We start from the raw sequence: 22,981 nt of genomic DNA, 5'->3' as shown, positions 1-22,981 counted from the left end.
TTTTAAAGCTTGTTGTTTTCACTCTTTCTTGTGTTAGTTTATTCAAGCCTAAACACATAAGATGACCCAGTGCTAGAAATCACTATAAACTGTCACACTGTAGACATCGTAGTGATATGACTGATTTTTTTTAAAGCTACATTAAAAATCCAAATCACATACACACTCTTTTGAGGCCACCAATTGAAATTGGGGTCACGAAGTTGCCCTAATTAATAGCACAGAATTTTCCCATGACCTGGTTATGCTTTTTATATATGGTACCAAATATAAGAGGTATTAAATAGATATTCAAGATTTTCATTTTCATATTTTAACACTACAGGTGGTTTATAAGTTGGATACTGCATAGCTGTTATATGTGCTGTCATGAAGTCACACTTGTACATTTTCTAACTTTGCATGGTAAGATAATGAACAAAAAAAGAGGCATTACTGGTCTTTTATTTGATACATATCCATCTACTGGGAAATGCATCCATACATATGTTAAGTCAGGAAAACTAAACTAAATAAAATGATCTAGCTATTTATGACAAAAAACATTTTGGTATTGAGAGTAGAAATATTTGATTGTTATTCTTGAGGCAGAAAGTAAAAGTCTTGATAGGGGCTTGCGTTTTATGCATGCCTTGGCAACAAAGCATTGATGTTGGTGAGAAGAACATTCTGATAAAAACAGTCAAGAATGTTGTCTTGTTTAACTGACAATTAAAGCTGCCTCTTGTAATTTTTAAATGGAAGACTGCTGAAAAGCATGACATTCCTGTTGGTATCATTGTTTGCAAGCATCAGAAAGGGATGAATAGATTAATGTGGAACATTTGAATGGCTGGAGAAATTTTAAAAATTTAGGATTGAAGATACTTTATTTTAGTACATGGTTTTGCCTAGTTATAAACATATAGAACTTAACACATGCATATTGGGCTTATGGGTCATGCACTTTCTAACACTAATTCCATTTGGGAGGTCTGCTTAACAAACTTATATGTGAGTATATACAGTAGATGGTCTACAACGGCATTCAAATAGAGGGAGGGATCACCTTGGGAAGCTTTGATAATGCCTGTGGCCTGAGATGTGTTGGTAATACCTGACTGCCTCAATTTTTAAAACGAGCTACTTAAAATTGGTTGTTTTGCTTGTATGCTTTTATATATTTGGTAAAGTTGTTCTCAGTAAAATATCTAAATGATGTAAATTTTATCCAAAATTCAGAATTAAATAGTGCTTGACTTGCATGATGGTAAAAAAGTTATTTACTTTCCTATTAGTCCACTTGTGTTAAATAATTCATTAATCCATACAATATATAATTCCATTAACAGTATCAAAAAATTCCTGCAGAATAAAACTGACTTTGTAATAGTTACAAATGGTCGAAAATTTAATTAGCTTTTGGTCCTGTGTAGCATGTTCCCAGGTTTACTGACAGGAGAACAAGAGATAAAATTTCAGAAATATCTCACTTGGCAGCCCATAGCAACTTTCTTCCACATATTTAAATCTAATTAAATATATTTTGCTATCATTATCGTGATGGAATCTAAATCTCACAGTAACAAATGGGCACATTTTCATGTTCCATTCAGCTGGTTGGAATGTGATATAAGATGGGAATGCTGAAATCTGATTAGGTTGAAGAATGTTTCTTTAATGAAACAAATTAAACTATACTAATGTTGAAGAAGGTGTGTAGATAGCTCCTTTTGTTCAAGATATTTATCATTCTTTTAACCAATTCGGTATTCCTAGCTTCTTCTGTCACATTGCAAACAACTGAAAGATAAGTCAGGAGAACTTAAAAACATATCCATTTGTGTAGAATTTAAATTAATTAAATTTTTGAAAAGTAACTACTGTCTCAATCAACATGACTTTAATTTGTGGAAAAGATTTAGTATGTGATGTCAGTGGTTTGAGATATTCCTTAAAATTTGGTCTCTAAATCCAATGTCAGTCAACATTGGAACATGCTACACAACGCCATTATTTAGGCAGTAAGACATAGTGCCAAAATAAAAACGTGTTACATCTTAGTAGGACTACGTTTGGCTCTTTATTCATGTTTAATTCTTGATCCTGCAAACTGCTTCCTTTTTGGTGTGGATTCTATTATTAATGATCTATTAATTCCTTAATTCATTTCGTCTTGTTTACCATTGTCTTCATTTAATTTTCATTACTCCAGCAGTCTTCTTCAGTCAGTATTTTAGTGTTGATGTCGGGCTCAACTGTGGCAGCAATGGTGGCTGAATTGCTAGCATACTGGACTTGTGACCAAAGGTGCAGGTTCAGATCTTGTCTTCAAAGCAACCTGTGTCAGCTTGGGAAGAAACTTAACTGCAATTGCCGAGGCACTAAATAATCTAATTGTGTTCCTGTGCCATCAAGCACTAAACCAAACCAAGCAAATTTCATTTGATGAAAAATCCAAAAAATTGTCCATTAGAGTCATTTAAGTCTTTAAATTGTAATTAAATGCCTCCACTATTTCAAGGTTCTTACACTATCTGGAAATATGTGAAAAAGTCGGAAGAAAGAATAGGTTTTTTTTCCTGACCATGAAAAGGCCTTTGATTTTTTTTTTTGTGCAGTATTTATCCACATACATGCCAACCATTACGCTTGTGGCGTAATCATTACACTTTTTTTCTCACTAAATTAATGGGCCCACAGTTACGGATCACATTATTTAGTATTGCAGCAGACAGGAGTACTGATTATGACAACAAGTTGTACCCAGTCTGTGTAAGAGACTTTGACAACGAAAAGGACATTTAGAGTGCTCTTCTTTCATTACCAAATTGACAGTAGACTCCAGTGGAGAAAACATCTTTTTTATTTGCTTGATAATGTTTTGAATAAATATGAGTTGGCAGAACTGTATGGGGTTTTCAGCTGATACTGCATCAGTAATGACTGGAATTCATAAAGGAGTTGCGTTCTGTAGTTTGAAAAATGTCTCAGTCATTGTACATATCAGGTTGTCTCTGTCATATGATGCACCATGCTGTAGGAAAGGCTGCTGATAAATTAGAAAGAGAACTCTTGAAGTATCAAGCTGTCCCTCTACCTGACAATGTATTTCATGCAGACAGAGTTGATTTTTTTCATCTTATTTCCTAGCTAAAAGACCCAATAACTGTAAGGTATAAATTTCCTCATTGTCAGGTTATGAAAGGAATATTGGTTCTTTACCATTCTAATGCTGACTATGAGAGATTGTTCAGTATTGTAAACAAAATTAAACTGAATTCAGATCCAGGCTCTGTAACCCAGCACTTAGTGCTCTACTGGTGTGCAAAACATTCATTGTCTCCGCTGGTACAAAGTGTTTTAGAATGCAGTATGAGAGTATGTTCTTTTTAAAGCTCAAAGCATTATTTATGAAAACTTGAAGCAGTAATTGAATATTAAAATTCCAGAGGGGTAAATAAACCAGTTTGTACATATGCTTATTGAATTGTTATCATGTTATATGTGGATTACTCTTTTTCTGCTCGGATTGCTGTTTTTGTCTACTTGAATTACACTTTTTCCTCGCCAGGGGTTGGCATTTATGTATCCAGACTGGAGAAAACAATCTACCTTGACTGAACCTGCTACCTCTTAACACATTTTTTAAACTTGGTAAATGTGTTTATATCTTAAAGATCTTACATAACTTAAGTTACAAGTAAGAGACGAGAAAAAAAATCAGTTTAAAACAACAAGGTATAGTACTAATATTTGTACACCTACTTTACTGATGGGGTAGTAAAATGTTCCTATATGATTATTGGTGCAGCACATTTTCTGCATATCAGAAAGTATGAAGACGTAGCATATATATTCTTAGACATATTGAGTATTGTATTTTAATACAAGAATTAATGAATTTCACTATAGACATATGAGTAAAATAGCATTTATATTTTGTATTCAGAATGTTCTTACGGATTGTCTGCTGTATGCAAACTATGTCAATTTTGAGTCTTGTTTTTTTTTTTTTTTTTTATGTGCAATGTAAGGACATACCCTTCTTTGGAAACCCGTACAGATCATGCGTAGCAATTATGGGGTGCATTGAATAATGTACCGTATTATATCCGAGCATGGTTGGGTGATCTTGTGTTATCTGTAATGGTGGTCCAAGTACAGTTAGTATAAACATACCAGTATATTTTGTTTCCATCGTAAGCCAACTTCCTGAAAAAATATAACTTGACCTGGCTAGTAGATGCCATTTATGCCATCAAATTGTCATAACAGTTTTAAACTGATCTCAGAAAATATTAATTTTTAAGTATTGTATAAAAGTGTAAACATGTTGCACAAGCTTTGAATCTGAGTGAATACTTTTTGTGTGACATTTTCTGAAACAGTTCTGACATACAAATGATTTACATTAATGTTAAAACACATTATTGAATTAGTTGTATGTGAGAATGGCAACATCATCAAAAGAGATGAAATTAAATTGTTATGGCCTGCTATGTGTACATCTAGCTTGGACTACAAGGCTTTTGTTGTTACCTACATGTATCTGTTGTGCTAAATGTACAAAGTATCAATCCAGTGGTAACAAATTGATCAGTAGCTCTGTCAGATAAGTGAAGCTGAGTAGACAGAATACAATAAGGTTGACCTCTTCCTAGTACAAATACTTCAGTAGCTGCTTCCTGGTTTCAAGTAGCTTTTAGTAACAGGTTGTGATCACTATCCTTGTGACAGTTTAGAACAGTAGTCCAAAGGGATGGTCATTGTATTACATGATAGTCCATATCCTTGACTTTTATTGTGTGCAGCCAACATATTAATGCCTTGGCTAGACCCTCCCCCCCCCAAAAAAAAAATTTGCTCTTGCAGAATATTCTTATATAATACAATAACTCTAAATTGTTCCAACCTATTTCCATGAAAGCTTTTGGCAAAATGTAAAATTAGTAGTATCATGTGCATTTTTTTCAGGCCTGTCATGGAGCTGCCAGACAAGGCACTACAATTTATACATAAGGGTTATTCATTTTTTACAAATAACAGATTTACATCTATGTGTATTCTACATGCCAGTCGCATAGCTTATGGCATAATCATTACGTTCTTTTAACCAAATTACATTTTACGCTCAACAGTATGAGGATTACACTTTATACTTTTCAAAATATAATAAAGCCATAAAAAGTATTTTTTTTTATTTTTATGATTCATCTCTTTAATTTCTTTCCTATAAATCTGAGAATATTCTTATGAAGAAGACTGCTGCATAGTAATAGTGTAAGCATACTTATCTGCTTGTATGACCTATTTCCTAGAAAACCAAGGAGTTTCTTCAATGTGAACTCATTCTCTTTGATTCATTATGTTAATAAACTGGTTAGTGGACCAGTCTATATTTTAAAGAAAATGGTGCCAGGTGTTAAGTGAAACGCTTTATGGTGCGAGTTGTAATATTATATATTGGAAAATGTTAGAGCAGATGGATCTTTTCAAACTTCAAAACATGTCAGGTCATAGAAAAAGGATGAAACACTGACTGAAGTTAGTGCTGAATATAAATAATTTTTCAGTATAATTTGTGTTTGTATTCTGGTTCTAATCTATATGGATTTTTCCCTTTATGATAAGAATTTTGACCAGCTGCAGAACTAGGTTTGTTGTACAAAATAAATGTATCTTTTTCATATGTGTTGTAATTCTAGCATGTAATCTGTGGATGAATCTTGACAGTCAGATCATGCCTTTTTTTGTCACTTAAGGCAATAATTACATTTATACTGGCGGGTGACATGTATGATTCTATACCAAGGTTCTAACTGGCTGAGTTGTCAGCACATATTGCTCACTTGGTGAAAATGATGTGCTGTCCATAGGGGCAGTATAGCATACACTTGTGTATTGGATATCTTTGCCTCACAACTTCGAATCAGTGATACATTTCCTTCCTCTTGATCAATTCAACTATCATACAAAATATTCTTATTTAAGATTTGTTGGTTGGTTTTTATTGGCTCTGTTGTGTTATATAAAGATTTGAACTTGCTAGATGCTGACTTAAAAGGGCGCTGCATGTCTGCTGAAAGAGACCTACCATTTAATGGGGGATGGCATCTTTTCAGCTGAGGGGGAAAAATTCAACACAAGATGCTTTATATAAAAAAAAATTGTAGGTTGGAATAAGGCCTTTTGTACAAATTGGAGTGAGAATACTGTTTAAGTTTTTTCCAAACAAAAAATTCCACCCCCACCCATACCTTAAAAAAATTGTTCCAAATTGAGTCTTTGCTTGAGTTGGTATTCTAAACACATGACATTACACATTGTCAACATCTATCTGGTGGCCTTAGTGGTTATTGCATCCACCTTGGATGCGGGAGGTTGAGGGTTCAAACCCATGTCAAGTCATACCAAAGACTTATAAAAATTGGTATTAACAGCTGCCTCAATAGGCACTTGACATTAAGAGGTTAGTGTTAGGACTGGTCAGTCTGGTGTCAGGATAATGTGACTGGGTGGGACATCATGCTACATATCTGCGGCATGATGCCCCAGTGCTAGACATCACTATAAACTTCCACACTGCAGACATCGTAGCGATATTACTGAAAAATTGTTAAAGCTACGTTAAAAATCCAAATCACACACAAACAATGACATTGTCAACACTGAATGAAGAATGAGCGTCAGATGATGATTTCACATTTGGCTTGGGAAAGGCATCATTTATATTACTTAGCCATCTTATTAAAAGCATTATCTTTAACAGACTCATTTATAACAATGCACTTAACAATGGAATTAATTGTTTTAAAATCTGTTAAATTTATTTCTGAAATGTGGGAAATTATTATTTCTAAGACTTCATGAGCTTGGATAAGTAGAACTAAAACTATCAAGGCTTCAGTAAGTCAAGCTCTGATGACAATGTAGGCAACATGAGTTTTGATAATTTATCAAATGCTGATGATTTAGCAATGTAGAAGTAGACCTAGAATCAGTATATTGTGAAGTTGAAAATGGTAGTGGATCACACTGCTTCACCGACTCGACGGTAAATGGGTTCTTTTATGAATTTAAAGCATATAAAATATTCTTTTGTTGAAACTAATTATACAACTATAAAGGTCAGATTTTATTCTTAATCCTTTCTACAGATAATAGACATGTACCAAAAAGATAATGGTTAAAATATATGTTGAACTTGGCATAAACTACTCTGCTCTTAATTTAAGACATGCCTCTGCATATCAGGTATCAATGTGTTTTGTTTATAGCACACTCTGCTGTGTGACTTTGGCACATGTGAATTAACTGCCTACAAGCAGCTGACTCAAATAGCACAAGGGTTAAATTGTTAGTTTCACTTCTTTTAAGACCTAGAGTTGTAACAATAAACATTGTGGTTAAGCAGGATACCTCGGTAAAATGAAGGTTATGACTATAAATATCCATAGACATGTTGACCTAACTGATTTCTTTTCTTTCTTTTCAGGTTTATTTTTTTAAGTTATAAAAATGAATTCTGAACTGGAGGCACTGCGACAGGAAACAGAACAATTAAAGAACCAAATTAGGGTATGTATCAAGTGTGATTTGCATTGTTGAACCTATCTTGACACAGGTTAAAGATGGCCATTTTCAGCTGTGTTTATGATACATGGCCCCATATCCATTGTCTGCCTGTCAGCACTTTTACTACTTTTACTCGGGAAACGTTTTTTCTCTCCATAGTCGATCATAAAGCAGAGCATATTATGTTGTAATGGACATTCATGTATCTTTTACCAGTTCATTTCCACACATTAACTATGGTTGTCAACCACCATTTAGAGTTACCAAATTTTGTGGGTGGTTTTTGCTTGAACTCAAGAAAAATTCTATTGATTTTGATGTCAGGTGGTCATAATCAAGGTCACTGCCATTAAAGGAAGAAAAATTGTTTCTGCACAATAATTTGAGTTAGTAACATTTACAGTTGTAGAACTTTGGAAGGTTTGCACTTGGGGTAAAAGGTAAGGAAGATCCTTGTTCGTTTTGGGGTCAAAAGGTCAGAGTCACTGACTGAAAGAAGAAAAATGGTTTGCACACAGAAACTCGTATACCTGAACCAAACTCTGTGTGTGCCATGCATGTGGGATAAGGAAAAATCCTATCAATTTTTAGGTCAACGTTCACATCCATTCTTCTTGTGTCAACAAGATACCTGTGTCATCAGAAATGCAAAGTCCTGGGCCCATGGTCTGTTGTTACTTCCAGATTTCTCATGCTCAGAGTTCTCGCTTGGATTTTAAAAACAGGAGTCCCACCAGCAAAAGTTGCAGTCCCCATAAGCATATTGGGCATACCTGAAGTCGCTAAATGTCCAGATGAGAAGAACAGTGGTCATCATTGAGTTTAATTTTTTGAATTGTTTACATCACCGATATATAACTCTGTTGATTGGAGTCAGAATGAATTTTATCAATTAAGGGAAAGGTCGCATTGCAAACACTGAGCTAGGCATCACACATTTTCTTAACTTGGCAACTGTTCCATACAAAATATCAGTTCTATATCAACTTCAACATTCTTCTGAATCTCATTACACTATTCGTCAGTTTGCCATTTAGCCCCAAATACTTGTCCAGATTTGCAAACGACATTTTGTCTAAGTCTCAACGAGTCTTGATTTCGAGCTAAAATGATCCACTGATCAACACATTTTCCCACTCAGACGGTGGTTGAAAGAGGACAGGCAGTCTATGAATTTGCTGCCCCACTATTGCATGCATACAAAGACTTCTGCATAAGAGATTTTCTGCATCCCAGATAAAAGGTTTGCATCCAAATATGCGTGATTAAGTATTTCCAAGACCTCTGATGCTTATATTGACATTGGGTTTTTTTTTTTAAAGTGTGTTGACAGAAGCATTAGGTCCCAATTTCAGACATGATTTTTCGTGATTTAGTCCTTTTCAGTTTTTTTTATCATCTCCGATCTGGTTTTTTAAAAACAATCTGTTTGGTGCCAGTCCGCAACGACTCATGTAACATATTTGTTCCATATATTAGTTAGACCATGACTCTCATAAAGAGTATTCTGATTGGTCAAAAGTTTAAATTCATCAGTCAATCTTTGTGAAATGGAAACTGATGGCAATGTGAAGAAGAAGCATGCTTGCAAAACATGATGTCCCAAGTTTGTTGAGAGAGACCATGACACGAAAAGTTTAGATAAAGGTTTAAAAATCACATGGAAATGGGAATGGCTGGAGCGAAAAGTTGACAGAAATTTAGTTGGTCAGGTTATAAGAAGACTGAATGCTATATGACTCATTTTGTGACCTTTGCAAGATATGAATTAGGGTAATCACAGTTGGAAGAGTTTTCAACAGCACCTACAAAAGAAGCTGCATATGGAAAAATTCAAGCTCAGATGGTATCTGGAAAAAGTGCAGTTAATTACTATCAGAAGAAAGATTTCTTGCATGAGAGAACAGATGTAGCCCTCTGTCAGAATATGCGCACTACCTGTCACCAATACAAGCACCAGCTTGAAAGGAAAAAGTCTCTCATTGAGAAGGAAAAGAAACGATTGCACATTGAGCCAAAAAAAGTCAGTCAGAAAGGAAGGCTAAAAAAGAGCTCGACAGGCATATCAAAAGGTTGTGATCATTGGAGAAAACGACAAGCGAATGTATGGGATTATTTGTATATAGTCAACGTTCCTGGATGTTTAATTTAAAGATTTGTTATGAAAAGAGAGAAGTATAGCATATTTGCTGCAGAAATTGACAAATTATTGTGACTTAATTACGATGTGAACACTGACATGCACATGAAATAACTTCAGCATCAATAGTGTTGGAGAACAAATTCATATGACTAAACAGAGTGAAATTATTGAAGTCAAGTCAAACATTTTTGGTAAGTTTATTAGGTTTTCAAATGATTATTTTAGATTATTCTATGATCATAAGTTGCACCAGGAGCAGTTTTTTGTGAGTGTAAAATGCGTTTTCGGCTGGGAGCCTATGGCCCCACCCACCCACCCCTCTGGGTGGCTGCCCCTTGAGACCCATTGGGGAAGGCTCCCCAAGACCGCCTTAACATTTTTTTCAGCTTTTTTATGGATGGCCGAAATCATGAATGCAATTTGAATAAATCCTTTGTTAATGTTGACAAGCTGCCAGTTCCAACCTACATTTTGTTCTTGCAATTATTTTATGTTGCTGTCAGGCTTGAATATTGCTGATCGCATTAAGAAATGGGCATTTGTTTGGTCTTCCAAAGTTGGCCTTTTGTGGCACAATCAAGAACAGCATGCACCATTCATCAAAGCAAGACAGCTAAAGTCGTCAATAAAAAGAAAGCATCGTTCATAAAAGGAAGTCAGAGCACCAGACTTGAGAATAAAGTGATGGAATCTGAATGATTGTTGTATTTTCCAAATTGGTCAGTGATTTGAATACATTTATTATGCCATGAAAGTGTCCTTTTTTGCAGGAGAAAAGTAATTCTATGCTTATGATCGCATCAAAGTTGACACAAATTACAAATGTACAAAACTCTTGAAACTAAATATCTGGTCAACAAGGAAGGGAATTTCACAAAGATGTTATGAAATTTGTTGATAGGTTTCATTTCCATATGAATAGCCTCATTCCCTTTGTAGCCTCAGCAAGATGATTATGTTTATGGTCTTGGGCAGACCAAAATCTAAACTATTTTAAATACATGTAGCACGTAATCAGCATCTATACAGCCATGCTGTTTTGGGGTTTAATGCCATTTCTCAGTTGCATGATAGGCTATACAGGGAGGCCAACCCATGGGAAGCTACTGGCAAGCTTTTCTTGCATACTTGGATCGGCTGAGCCCGAGAATGTCATAGTGAATTACTTATTGAGACATGATTGATGACAATGTTGTTAATATCGATCAAACAAGGACTACCATTTTCTTTATGTGTTTGTGTGCATTTTAATGGGATGTGACCAGGACATGAATTTTCTTATATGTGACCTACACTCAGATTCGTGGATTTTTCATGTATATCATTGGTTCCCAACCTTTTTTTGGCTTTGACCCTCAAACTAGTTTTTCTGAGCTGCACAACTCAGTTTCCACACTTTGATATGCAAAAATAAATCTTTGCGATCCTCCAGAATGTCCTGGCAGCCTCGGTTTGTGTAAAAACCTGTGTGTTGGAACCAGTGATGTACATCTACTGTACTTAACACATGGATTTTATTACCCCCATATTATCATACTGTTCTGCACAACGAAATGATTCTGTAATCATTGGATCACATGTTTTGAGTCAAATCCAATTTGTATTGGCAAAAGAACAGTCATCATTCAATTTTGGTAAGTAATTTTCTTAAAGTGTAAGAAAAAATATGACATTTCTATTCTGAATAAGTGTGAAAATGTGCGTTCTGAATGTCGTCAGTATGAAGACATGCCATGACCTTCTTGAGCTTGTGACCCAGAATCTATAATATAAGCTCCCATTCATGAAGACTTAGAATGATATATATAAATACATGATTTAAAAAATAGTAATGTTTAACTTTGAACAATATTGCATCGTCATTCAGGTTTCAGATTTTGCAAAAAATTTGTCCCACACATGCTTTATTTACTGCTTACTAGTCAGCTCAGTCAGGATTGTCAGGAAATTCTGGGGCATATAGTCTGTTTCGAAATTCTTCAGTAGATTTTTTTTCAACAAACAAGACCTCGTAAACACAATACATCCAATTCATCATTGTTTATTTATTAAATTTATAACATGTTGAACTCGTAGTAATTTTTATTTTGTTTCCCATTTCTTGCCACCTAGTGACATTGTTAAATTGAACTATAAACTTGGCTTCATTCTTCAGTTGAAATGCTGATGGGAATATTCCAGGTAATGCATCCCATTTCCATAGCCCAGTGCATAAACATATCTTTTCAAAGATGTACAGAAAAGGTTGACGTATCATGGATCATGAGAACACATGGGTAGCATCCTGTGTGTCCAGAATTAGTATTCTTTTGAACGGAATGTTCTGGTCAAAATAGCTGCTTTTCTGATAAACATTGTATTGAGTTATTGTAATCAATTAGTCCAGTTTGGGGTGCGTTTTGTGAAAATTTGGTGACGGAAACTTTAAATGGGCATAAAAACCAGACTGCAGTATGCACAAAGGTATCACAAATGTAAGATGTCACTATACAAGTGTATTTCAAACTAGTTTTGGTCTACCCCTTACAGTCAAATTTAACTTGTATGTGAACATTTCTTTTCTAGACCCTGCCTCCCCAACCCCATCTTCTACCACCAATCTCGACATCTGCTTATTTGAACAATAATAGCTCAGCCCTGGGGATGTGGAGATAAACAAGCAGTACTATATTTTGAAGTTTAAAGGTTGTGACAAGTCTAAAACAATGGCTTCTGCAAATTAAGTTTACTTCAAATTGCATATGTTAAAAAGTTGAGATCATTTGGACCCCTTGATCAATAAATTTCCCCAAGCCAACCATACTGTACTACTGCCTTCACAAATGATTGCCAACACAGCATGGACAAATATGTGCAGTTCACCATATTTTTGTTGAAGTATTCCCAAGTTCTGTCAGATTTGATGATTATTATTAACATAAACAGATAATAAACACATTTCTGATCATTAATTTCACCATATATATGCATTGATACCTAAGGAAGCAATTGATTCAAAATGATTCATAAAAGTTGTTTTTAATCTTCAATTGACATGAATAAATTATTCATTGTTAGCCTCTTTTTTGCTTCCCTGCATCTGTATGTATTGTTTTGTTGTGTTTTGTAGTATGGCAATAATACACATGCCAGTAACTTTACAGCAAGTATCTGTTAACATTTCGCTGCTTATCTTGCAGCACAAGAGAGTTAGAGCAGATTGTAAAAGTATTCAGTTGCTCTATTTGGAAATGGTCTGCTGTGCATTCATTCAGTGCATGATAATCTACATGCTGTTGAATAATAATCAATTCATTGGAACTCGGAAAGCCTTTTTGGATTTTTTGACATTTTTATGTTAGAAATTGTCGCAAATTGATTGGTTCATTGGACAAGAGACTGAGACTAGAGCAGGTCCATGTTAGGTTTTACTTGGTCCCAGACCTTTGACCACCACTTTTGTCACCTATTTGGTTGGTAATGAAAAAATGCAGTGTGACTAATGACTGTATATAAGGTATTGCTTTTGACCAATCATAGTACACATTATGCCCAATTACAAAGATCTTACATAAGATTTGTCTGTTCTAGTATAGTAAATATTGGGACAGTGCTGCTTCAGAGTACAGAAATACAGAATTTTTCATTTCCTAGGTGAAAAAGAAACCGCTGGTCTTGCTAAATGATTTGCTTATAGTTAAAAACTTGGTGCAATTTAATGGATCTGATGCATAATGCAACCCATTTGTGGGAGGGGGATTGATTTCATGTTGCACGGGAACATCATCTTGTACATGTTGTCAAGGAGAACCATTTTTCACCAGAAATGTATATGATATGTAGGATTTATAGGCATGAATCCAAAGCACTCCAATAATCAAGTAATTTGATCAGACAAGGATGACAAACATTGCATTGGTATAAACATGGTTGAACTGGAAGTCATCAAGTGGGAATTGGAAAATGTCAGTCAATTTTGCACTTTTGAGAACATGTCATAGTGAACAGTTTAGAAATTCCTACTCCTTGGGTTTTTCTACGTTAATTCAATCTTCTGAATCAGACTTTACAAAATGATTGCATTTCTTCAAAAAAGTGAAATATGATCATGTGTTACAGGTAAAGTGGACAGTGAAATAGCCATTGCAATCAAAAGACTATGCATGAATGACATGTTGCATAAAACTGTCACATGTGTGTAAGCAACATGTTTTAGTATATCGCTTTAAATATTTATTAAACCTAGCTCACTTTTAAGAATAAATGTAGCACTACCAAGGATTGTTGTTTTTTTGAAAGATGAAAATAATGGCATTGACTGCTTAACCTCTTCATCAATCTTAAGTCATCATATATTACTACAGAATAATTTTTTAGATGACTGCCACTGGTGTAGGGACCAGTGGCTAAACTGGTTTGGAGAAACGAAGAAACCATGCATTATTTTTAAATGTACATTGTTGTAGCAGACTTGACATCTATCCAAACTGTTCGTGTATATTGAAGGAAAATGTAAAGGAAAATCTGTAAATGTTCACTTGTAAATTCAAGGTAACTGGATTTGCAAGTTTTGGCATTATATGTGTCAGGTTAATGGGTTGACCTGTTGTCCATCATTTGTCCATTAGCATAATTTTGTTGTAGCTACTCCTCCTAAATTGCTTGGAGGATTGCCATGAAACTTTACAAACACAATCCTCCCATGTTCAATTTTGGGCCTAAATGAAGATGATGCTGCTTGGACATCCAATATAACTACTGGGGTGGTCATCTTGAAGATCTTTTTAATACTTCTACTAAATAGATGGCCATAATGATTATCACATAAAGAGCTCTTTAATCAATGAAGTCTGCTTGTTCTTGATGACAATGTTGCCAGTTTGATGTCCAGTATAGCCACCACAGCAGTCATCTTGAAACTTCGGTTGTCTCTATATTCCTGTTAAACAGGCATCATAATGGCATGATGCCTTCACTAGAAAACTTGTTAGATCAAGTTGGTCATAAGTGAAAATGGTACCAGTCTGATGTCCTGTAATAAATTCTTGTAATCACAATTCCTTCAGAATGATTCTTATATAAACATCGCAGACTTGCCAGCCCTTAGGATTTTGCCTTGAGTCCATAAAAAAAGGACCCTAAAAATCCCGATAATGATTTGTTCATGTTTGATTCAGATCCAGTTTCATATTTGATTCAGTATATTGCTTATAGAAATAGACTAACTTTACACTCCAGGACGCATTAAACTGCATGTATTTTATGATGTAAAACATCTGTATGATCAATCTGTTGATTATTTTCTTAAAAAAAGGCAGCCAGCAAGTGATACATTTTCAGGACAAAAGAGACTGTCATCCTCTTAAAATGTTTTAATAGTCTGTGTAAGGATAAAAGAATTATTCCTATTCTTGGGGTAAACATCCATAAGGGCAACAGCTAGGTTTAGTGGACATCTTTGTTTGGTTATGCGCATGTCTAGTGGCCAGAAAAATAATTGTTATTGCCACAGCCCACGTGAAATTTCGATGCAAATGCTATAGTCTCATCTTTGGCAAACATTTATCATAGATACAACAAATGTTTACACACTTTTCATTTTCTTACATGAATAAATGCTCATATTTTGTTAGGTGGATCACAATTACAGAAAATAAGCACCTTTTATCTGAATCAATAATACCTCCATCATTAGTGAGAACATTAATAGCTGGACACGCATTCAGACTAATAGGTTTGTTGTTTTTAATAGAAAGCATTCTTTAAATTACAAACTGAATTTGTTATGACACTGAAATTCGATATCTTGATTCATTTTGCAAATTTGTTCTTGCTCAGCAACACCAAATGTTTCAATAGTAGCTCAATATATTGAAAGGAAAGAGAAATTAGATGATGGCACATGACTATGGTGGTAAAAGGTCTCCATGTTTGCAGGCTCAGTAACTGCAGCCAGGATTACAACTGAAACTATCTAAATAAATGTCATTGCTATGGAAATATTGATCCAGACTGTTAGACCAGCACAGTACATACATTGGGGGGGGGGGGGCTAGATTCTACATGATAAGCAGCTTACAATAGCTGGTTTTGATTGCAGTGCCAACTTCTATTTATGCCTACTTTTTTTGTATATATAATATTTTGTAAAGTTTAAACGAAAGAAAAATGTTGATTTACAAAAATGGTTCTATTCAGTTATGAATATGAAGTACACTGCCAACTCAAAAATGCCTTATTCAATTTCATTATCTAGATGGTGGCCACCAGCAGTTCTTCTTCTACCATACAAAAGTAACTCCCACACACACACAAAAACACCTCTTCTTTTCTATGGTCCATCACTGGGGGCCATACTTCAATACAAGATTCAGTAGAAGAATCTCTTGATGAGAAACTATCATTAAGAAAATTAGTTTCTCGAAGTAATGGGAAGTTCTTCATTGGCCCAGTGTGATTGGAGCCATTACTACTGCCATACTGAGAAACTATTTCTGTTAATTCCATGACTAACTTGAACACGATTTTGATTTCACTTAATTTGATGGAAAAGAAAAACGAGAGAAGGAGGGGGGGTATTCTTTTACAAGAAATTTCTGCTGATGTACATGATAACATTAGGTTGGTGGTTGAGATTCTCACGTAGTTACCAAGTTTCCAAGTAATGATATGTTTAATCATATAATTCAACAGAAAAGAGCTGTACTGTGGAACTTTCATTCTGAACCTGGTTCCTGGAGCTGGGTACCACAAAAAATTAATATTATCTGTAAGCAAGATATTAATTATCCAATATAAGAAAGAAAATATTTCAGCTCAAAAGAAGCTCAGGGCCCCCACCACACTAAAAATTAAGTGACCAGTAGCTTATAATAGATGAATCTGGTATGTGTAATGTTAACTGTTTTAAAAGTTGCAATCTAAAAACAAATACTAAAGTGGGATGATTAAGCTAACAACATAGCTGATACTCTGAAGACATGCTGCCATTATAGAGCCCATTTATAAAAATTAGAAGCTTTGATCCTGAGGCTTATCGTCTTCTAGCTATACTATTGATATAGAAGGCAGTGAAACTGAGTGGGATGACAACACCTGGGCAAGATGTTTATAAAAGAGGGCCACTAAACATAAAACACTCATCAAAAGAACAAACATTTAATGGACTTCATAAATTACATCAAGTACAGACAGAAAACAATTTCAGACAATCATATTATGATTTGCAGTATTACAAAGGAATTCATATACTTGACATTCAAAAATGCTTGTAAATAACTAAAACATGACACATTTTTGTTCCAAAAGTTTTCTTAAAGTTGGATTTAACTCCAAAATAGTTTCATAACATTCTCATGGAAGATCGGTTGGAACACCAAACGAGTTTCTTCTTTAAATACCGTCATTATTATTATTATTATTATTATTATTTTGGGCACTACAGAAACTGACAATGAAAACATGGTTACATTTATATTCATTTTTTCATTAGTTTTTGCTTGATTTTAGTGAAATAAAAAGCAGCTTACATCGTATTGTGGCTGTTCATATATTTCCACTTTCTATGACAAAGTTGAGAATGGTACCTATCAGAACAGTCAATATCCACACATAAATGATGATGTATATTCCAAAATATGCCCACATTTCCGTGATGCTGATTTCATACCATTTCAGCCTCAGGACTTGCTTTTGATCCCCCATTTTCTTGACATAATCATTTGTTTCTTTCCCAAGCTTTTCCACCAGACATTCAGAAAAAAAACTTGAGGGAAAAATGGTTCTCATTGCTTAGTCTAAGCTTGATTGTTGAATCAACATGAGAATCAAAATCATTGATCTCGAACACAGCGAGGTCATAACTCCATTATGCAAGTTTAACTATGTCCGCCACGTCATCCGATTAAAAATCACTTGCATCTGGTGTATATCCGATCCATTTTCTAAGATGTTGCTTGCACCGAACCCTTTAAAGATGCTCATTTCTGAATCAGAATCCATCTTTGTTTATCTCAACTACACGTGTTTTGTAAAGTGCAGAAAAACCCCAACAGTGTGTCTAATTTTAACCTCAGCTTTCACACTTGTATCAAAATGTTGAGTAAACAGTCCTCTCATTGGTTTTGATAATCAAAGATATGTAAACTTAATGTACTTTCAACCAATCAATGTTTAGTTAACATAGCAGTCATGTCCGCATAGATGTGACACTGGGGTTTCGAGTACTGCTGAACTATACGCCCATAAGTGACGCTGGTGTAGTAAACTAGGCTTATCGACACTGCATATATGTGTCAGTGGGGTTCAGGAGCTATTTACAGGTGACACTTAGATGCGGCAGTCGTAGCTAAAGGATTAATTATGAAATTAGTTAAATTAAAATATATTACTGACATGTTATCATTGAATGACAATGTATAAAAAAACAATCAGTCCACTGTATAAGAAATCAACTTGTCTTTTTATTATTATCATAATTTGTTATTTTAAATTTTTAGAAACAACACAAAACATGTTTGTCAACATTGATTGATTTGAATTTAAAGGCATTTAACCAATTACAGGAAATTTGATGGCCTCTTTTGGGGCCTCAATAGCAAACATTCCCCACATGTTTGACCTCATTATGCAGTCATTTCCAAATTCTTTTGACACAAGTCTTTGTTTTAAAAATGATTTTAACAAATACCTGTGCTCAGTCTTGATGACATTGCCAGTTGCATTTATTACCTTGGCTTTCGGGTTAAAGTCTGTTTTCTCTTCTGCTACATAAAGATTTGTGAAAAATCTGCTTGAAACTTGCCAGATCTTCCAAAACGGCATGAAGACTGCATTGGGCTAATTGAGGGAACTTTCAGATTTAAATCCAGTATTTTTAAAAAAAAACTTGTAGTGGAAGTCCACCTTGGATCCATTTGGTTCTTTTGTTAGGACATACAAGCAGTTGAAGGAAAAACTTAATTCACAGGTAATTTCTGTTATTAACTTCCTTTTGTCATGCATCTAAATGTAGTTAAAAACTTTACGAGAAATGGGGGTGGGTATGAATCATTTTACCACTATTTATCTGTACTTTATTAAAATCGATTGAAATGCATTATGTTAATGAGAGATCTGTATTTCAGGACAGAATGGCTTATGTAATTATTTGATCTCATTCACATTTTTCGTGGCAATAAAATAAAGATTATTATGTTTATTTTTAGGAAGCAAGAAAGGCTGCTGCAGATACGACACTAATCCAAGCTGCCCAGAATGTGGACCCTTTGGGCAGAATACAAATGCGCACTCGGCGTACTCTACGTGGACATCTTGCAAAAATCTATGCCATGCATTGGGCATCAGATTCTAGGTATATCTCAGTCAGATTTAATGTACGACTTCTATGTGATTGTGCACTAGTTTATCACTACCATAGAGAACACACGAAATGTATTGACTGTGCTGATACAGAGTGATGCTGAGTGTACTTGAGTAATATAATTTGGTGTCATTTTGAGTACTGGTTGCACAGCATTGGCAAGGGCAGATGGCTACATAACACCAAACATCATGGAAACAAATTATGATTGACCTCGCAAGTTTGTGAACTACCCTAAATATTTTAATCTGTTCTTAAATGACTTTTGTTGGTTCAAATGTCACTTGTAACATTATAGACTTTATCATGCTGTGGAAATAGTTGTAGCTAAGTGCCTTTCACAAGGGTACACCAAAAGAGCCAACCTGGACTGGCCCTAGTGGATATCAAACCACCCATGGATTACATTTCTGATGCTTTACCATGGCCCCTACAGAACTCACAGCATGTAGCAAGCCATCCTGTAGTGTCAGTTCAGCACCTTGTAGTGTAGTGTAAAATGACAATTAATGTACCTCAACTATTACATTAGCCTATTGACAAGGATTTACAAATGTTATAAAAGTCAGCTTGCCCCAGACATAATATCTCAACATCAATAAACAGACAATTCTTTGCCTTGGGCAAGCTGACTTTATCAAATTTGTATCCTGTTTTTTTTTTTGCCAAGATAAGATAGCAAACTCAACTTAATCAACAGTAATTAAAACTAGACTGTTTGTAATGATTATTTATACTCAAATCAGGGATATGTGAGCATTCATTTTTTTCACTGTACTTGACAGTTATCATCTAGTTAACTTGAAATCTGTGACATGAATCAAAATATTTGGCAAGCTAACTTCTGAGATTTAGAGCACTTATTTTTATCCATTGAATTGTTTGCCGAACAGTAAGTATTTATCAGTCTTTTGTAAATATTATTTAAACAATAAGAATACTGCTTGTGGGTACTACATTTTAAGTACATCGATCACATTTTGAACATTATCCATTATGTTTAATAGTTAGTAATAAGTGTCTTTTTTCCAAACACACCTGTCAATAAAGTCTCATAAGTTACATTATTAACAATTAACACCTGCCTTCCTTAAAATTGACAAGCTGATTAGAGTTGGTAAGCTCACAGTCGGCCTAAGCCTAGGTTAGGCCCTGAAAGTCAGTGAATCTGAGATAGCTGCAGATATTATGAATAAACTCTGATATCTTAACCCATTTTATCCTGTTTACCAATTTCAACTGCAGTGCCTGATTCCTGAGAAGCAATTCTAAAATACATTGTGGTAAAACGGAGCATCATACAGCAGCAGCTGCTGAAATTGTGACTACCTTCACCATGTTTACTTAAAATGTTGTAACAATGTTGTTTCTTTTATAAAGTATATAAAACTATATATCTCTGAAAAGGTAATAAAATTAGCAACACAGTGATATGTTTTATTATCATTTACCAACGTACATGCTCACAACTTTATTTTGAAATATGACTTGAAAGAAGAAAAAAAATTAAAAAACATACCATGATGTTCAGTGAATCTTTTGTCCATGAAAATGAATGAAATGCTCGTAATATTATGTGAATAAAATAAAGATAATTCAATTTCTAGTATTTTGGTCCAAATTTGAAGTTTCTAGCACTGTTAGTTCAAAAAGTTATAATTATTTTACTAAATTTGGACAACATGACACAAGGAACAATTTGTTTACTTCACATTCTGGAACATATACTTCAGCGTGCAGTTTCTCATGAAAACTTGGCATAAATTAATCCTATAAATTTTTCAGCGTAACGATTTGTTTCATCAACAAGTTTTTCCAGATTAAATCATCCCAAAGTAACTCAAAATAATGTTTTGCATCGGCTTCTCCTGGGTGTTGTTCCTTCTTTCAATTTAAATCTTGGCTGCAACCGAAGTGAAAAATCATCCCGGACCCATTTTTCTCGAATCGCCGTTGAAAAGTGCATGAAGCCATGCATCATCTCTTTCATCAACTTTATTGAATTCTGACCCATCATTTAAGTCGATATTATCATCAAGTCATCCAAATCATCAACTTCAGTGTCGCTACCCTCGCTATCAACATCCATGTTTACATCAGAGTTGTCCATCATTTTATCGATCGATTTTCAAGTCAACAATTTCTTTCCAACCATGTTTTTTGTTTAAATTTCACTGCGCATGTGTGCTTTAACCATTTCCTGTGTATGTGAAGAAGCACATATATATTTGTGATGTATAACACGTGTTTCTAGAGATGCTACACACATACGTAGTAGAGTACGACCATAGTCGTATTCCAGATAAAATGGGATACTACGACTGCAGGCATATTCAGGATAGAATGAGGTATTACGAACGCAGTTGTATTCAGGATAAAATGGGTTAATTATAAATATTTATACCTTATTTGTCAAAACTTGATTGCAGTGGTAAATATTCATATTATCACATCTGCACAAGAAAATGTGAGACTGACATTGACTACAGGAAAAACTTGTACAAATGCATAATTTAGTCAGCTCAGGCTGTTAGAGTAATTTCAAAGAATGGTGACTTGTGAAAGAAAACCCATGTTAGTAGGTAATGCCTAGAGTTAAACAGGAACCAATAGATGTGCGCAGTATTACTAATGTACCAGTTTACTGCAGTGTTTTTTCTGGTTGTACATACCACATTACTTTTTAATAGCACTGGTATGTTGGTAGTTTATGTCAGAAATGTAGTTAAAATGCTGTATTTGCAACTAAAAGATTGTGGGTTTTAATCCTACCATCAGATGACGTAAGTTGAAAAAGACCAACATGAATTGATTTAACTGCAGTTGAAAGTGTGCATAGTGAATGGGCACTTTACATTTATTATGTGACAGGTGTAATGTTCTTTGTATTTGCAACATGCACAATGTAGAGAACGGTGGCATACCTTTCCATTGCTTTCATGTACTGCGGCTGAAATTTCTTTGGATATTCAGAGCTAATCGGGTTGTTTTCACCTACTGGTCCATTGCAACAGAATTTTTTTATTACAAGAATTTGCATTTTTCAAAATATAGGTTGATATTACACCTTTGGCTACTTGAAGTATGTATGTTCTAGCTGCAGGATTTGAAAAAAATGTATGCATGCATGTCTGCCTCTGGGACCATTGCTATAGCAAGCTTTGATAGCTGTGTTTGGGTTGAAGTCCTCTGGTCCATTTACTGAAATGTTCTTTAGAATCAGTAAAGTCTGTTAGTTTCATGAATTCCTTAATGAAGTCTTGATTAAGCTTCTTGAGCTAATCCTCATTCATACCTGGCAGTCGATGGGCTTAAAACAAAAGATGATTTATAACAACTTGCATAACAGACGGGAAGGTAAGAGTATTCCCTAAGAGTGTTCATAGAGTTTCAACAGGTGGATCCTGTGACTGCTTGTATACCCTCATCTTTGCTCTGAACTCGAAATACTGCTAATGAATGGCAGGATGGTCCTCCTTTTTTGAAAATAACTTCAAGATGGGGAAAATCCTCAGCCTCATATTTCACCAGAATTGCCCTCTTGTGTGAAAAGTGCATGTATTCACTGACAAATACACTGGTTGAATTTCCAACCTGTACCAGTTTGGGATATTGTCAACAATAACTGTAGTCTTAAATTAGTAAATTCAGGCTAGGGATAACAATGCAACTCAAACTTTCTGTCAGTTAGTTAGTCATATTTGACATTTTTTATGCTGCCACAGATTCAGGATTACGTCTCTTTGGAGAAATTGTTACCTCATACCCAGTATATCAGTATTATTTATTATACATTCACTTTCAAATGAATCTTCCTCTTACAAATCTTCTTATTACTGTCCTTGTGCTGTTAAACTTACTCATTGGTTTAAAATCTGAGTGAACCTTTCATGAGGATCTGGTTTGAGCAAACAATACAACAAACCCACTTAAAACACTAC

The 22,981-nt window shown here is 34.7% G+C and overlaps 1 protein-coding gene across 1 annotated transcript in view; it reads left to right on the top strand.

The window, feature by feature from the left end:
• The window catches only part of LOC149781495 (guanine nucleotide-binding protein subunit beta), a 62,412-nt gene that overhangs the window by 10,951 nt on the left and 28,480 nt on the right, over positions 1–22,981 (top strand). Inside the window, exons 2-3 of the mRNA XM_089935577.1 lie at positions 7,478–7,560; positions 18,886–19,031. Coding sequence (XP_089791703.1) covers positions 7,501–7,560; positions 18,886–19,031 — 206 coding nt within the window. The 5' untranslated portion in view covers positions 7,478–7,500. The remainder of the gene's footprint in view (positions 1–7,477; positions 7,561–18,885; positions 19,032–22,981) is intronic.

Source organism: Sinohyriopsis cumingii, chromosome 15 (genome assembly GCF_028554795.1).
Source record: "Sinohyriopsis cumingii isolate HCF-2022 chromosome 15, ASM2855479v2, whole genome shotgun sequence".
Classification (NCBI taxonomy): Eukaryota; Metazoa; Mollusca; class Bivalvia; order Unionida; family Unionidae; genus Sinohyriopsis; species Sinohyriopsis cumingii.
Note: the sequence above shows the minus strand (reverse complement) of the source record. Positions and strands in the feature narration are given on the sequence as shown.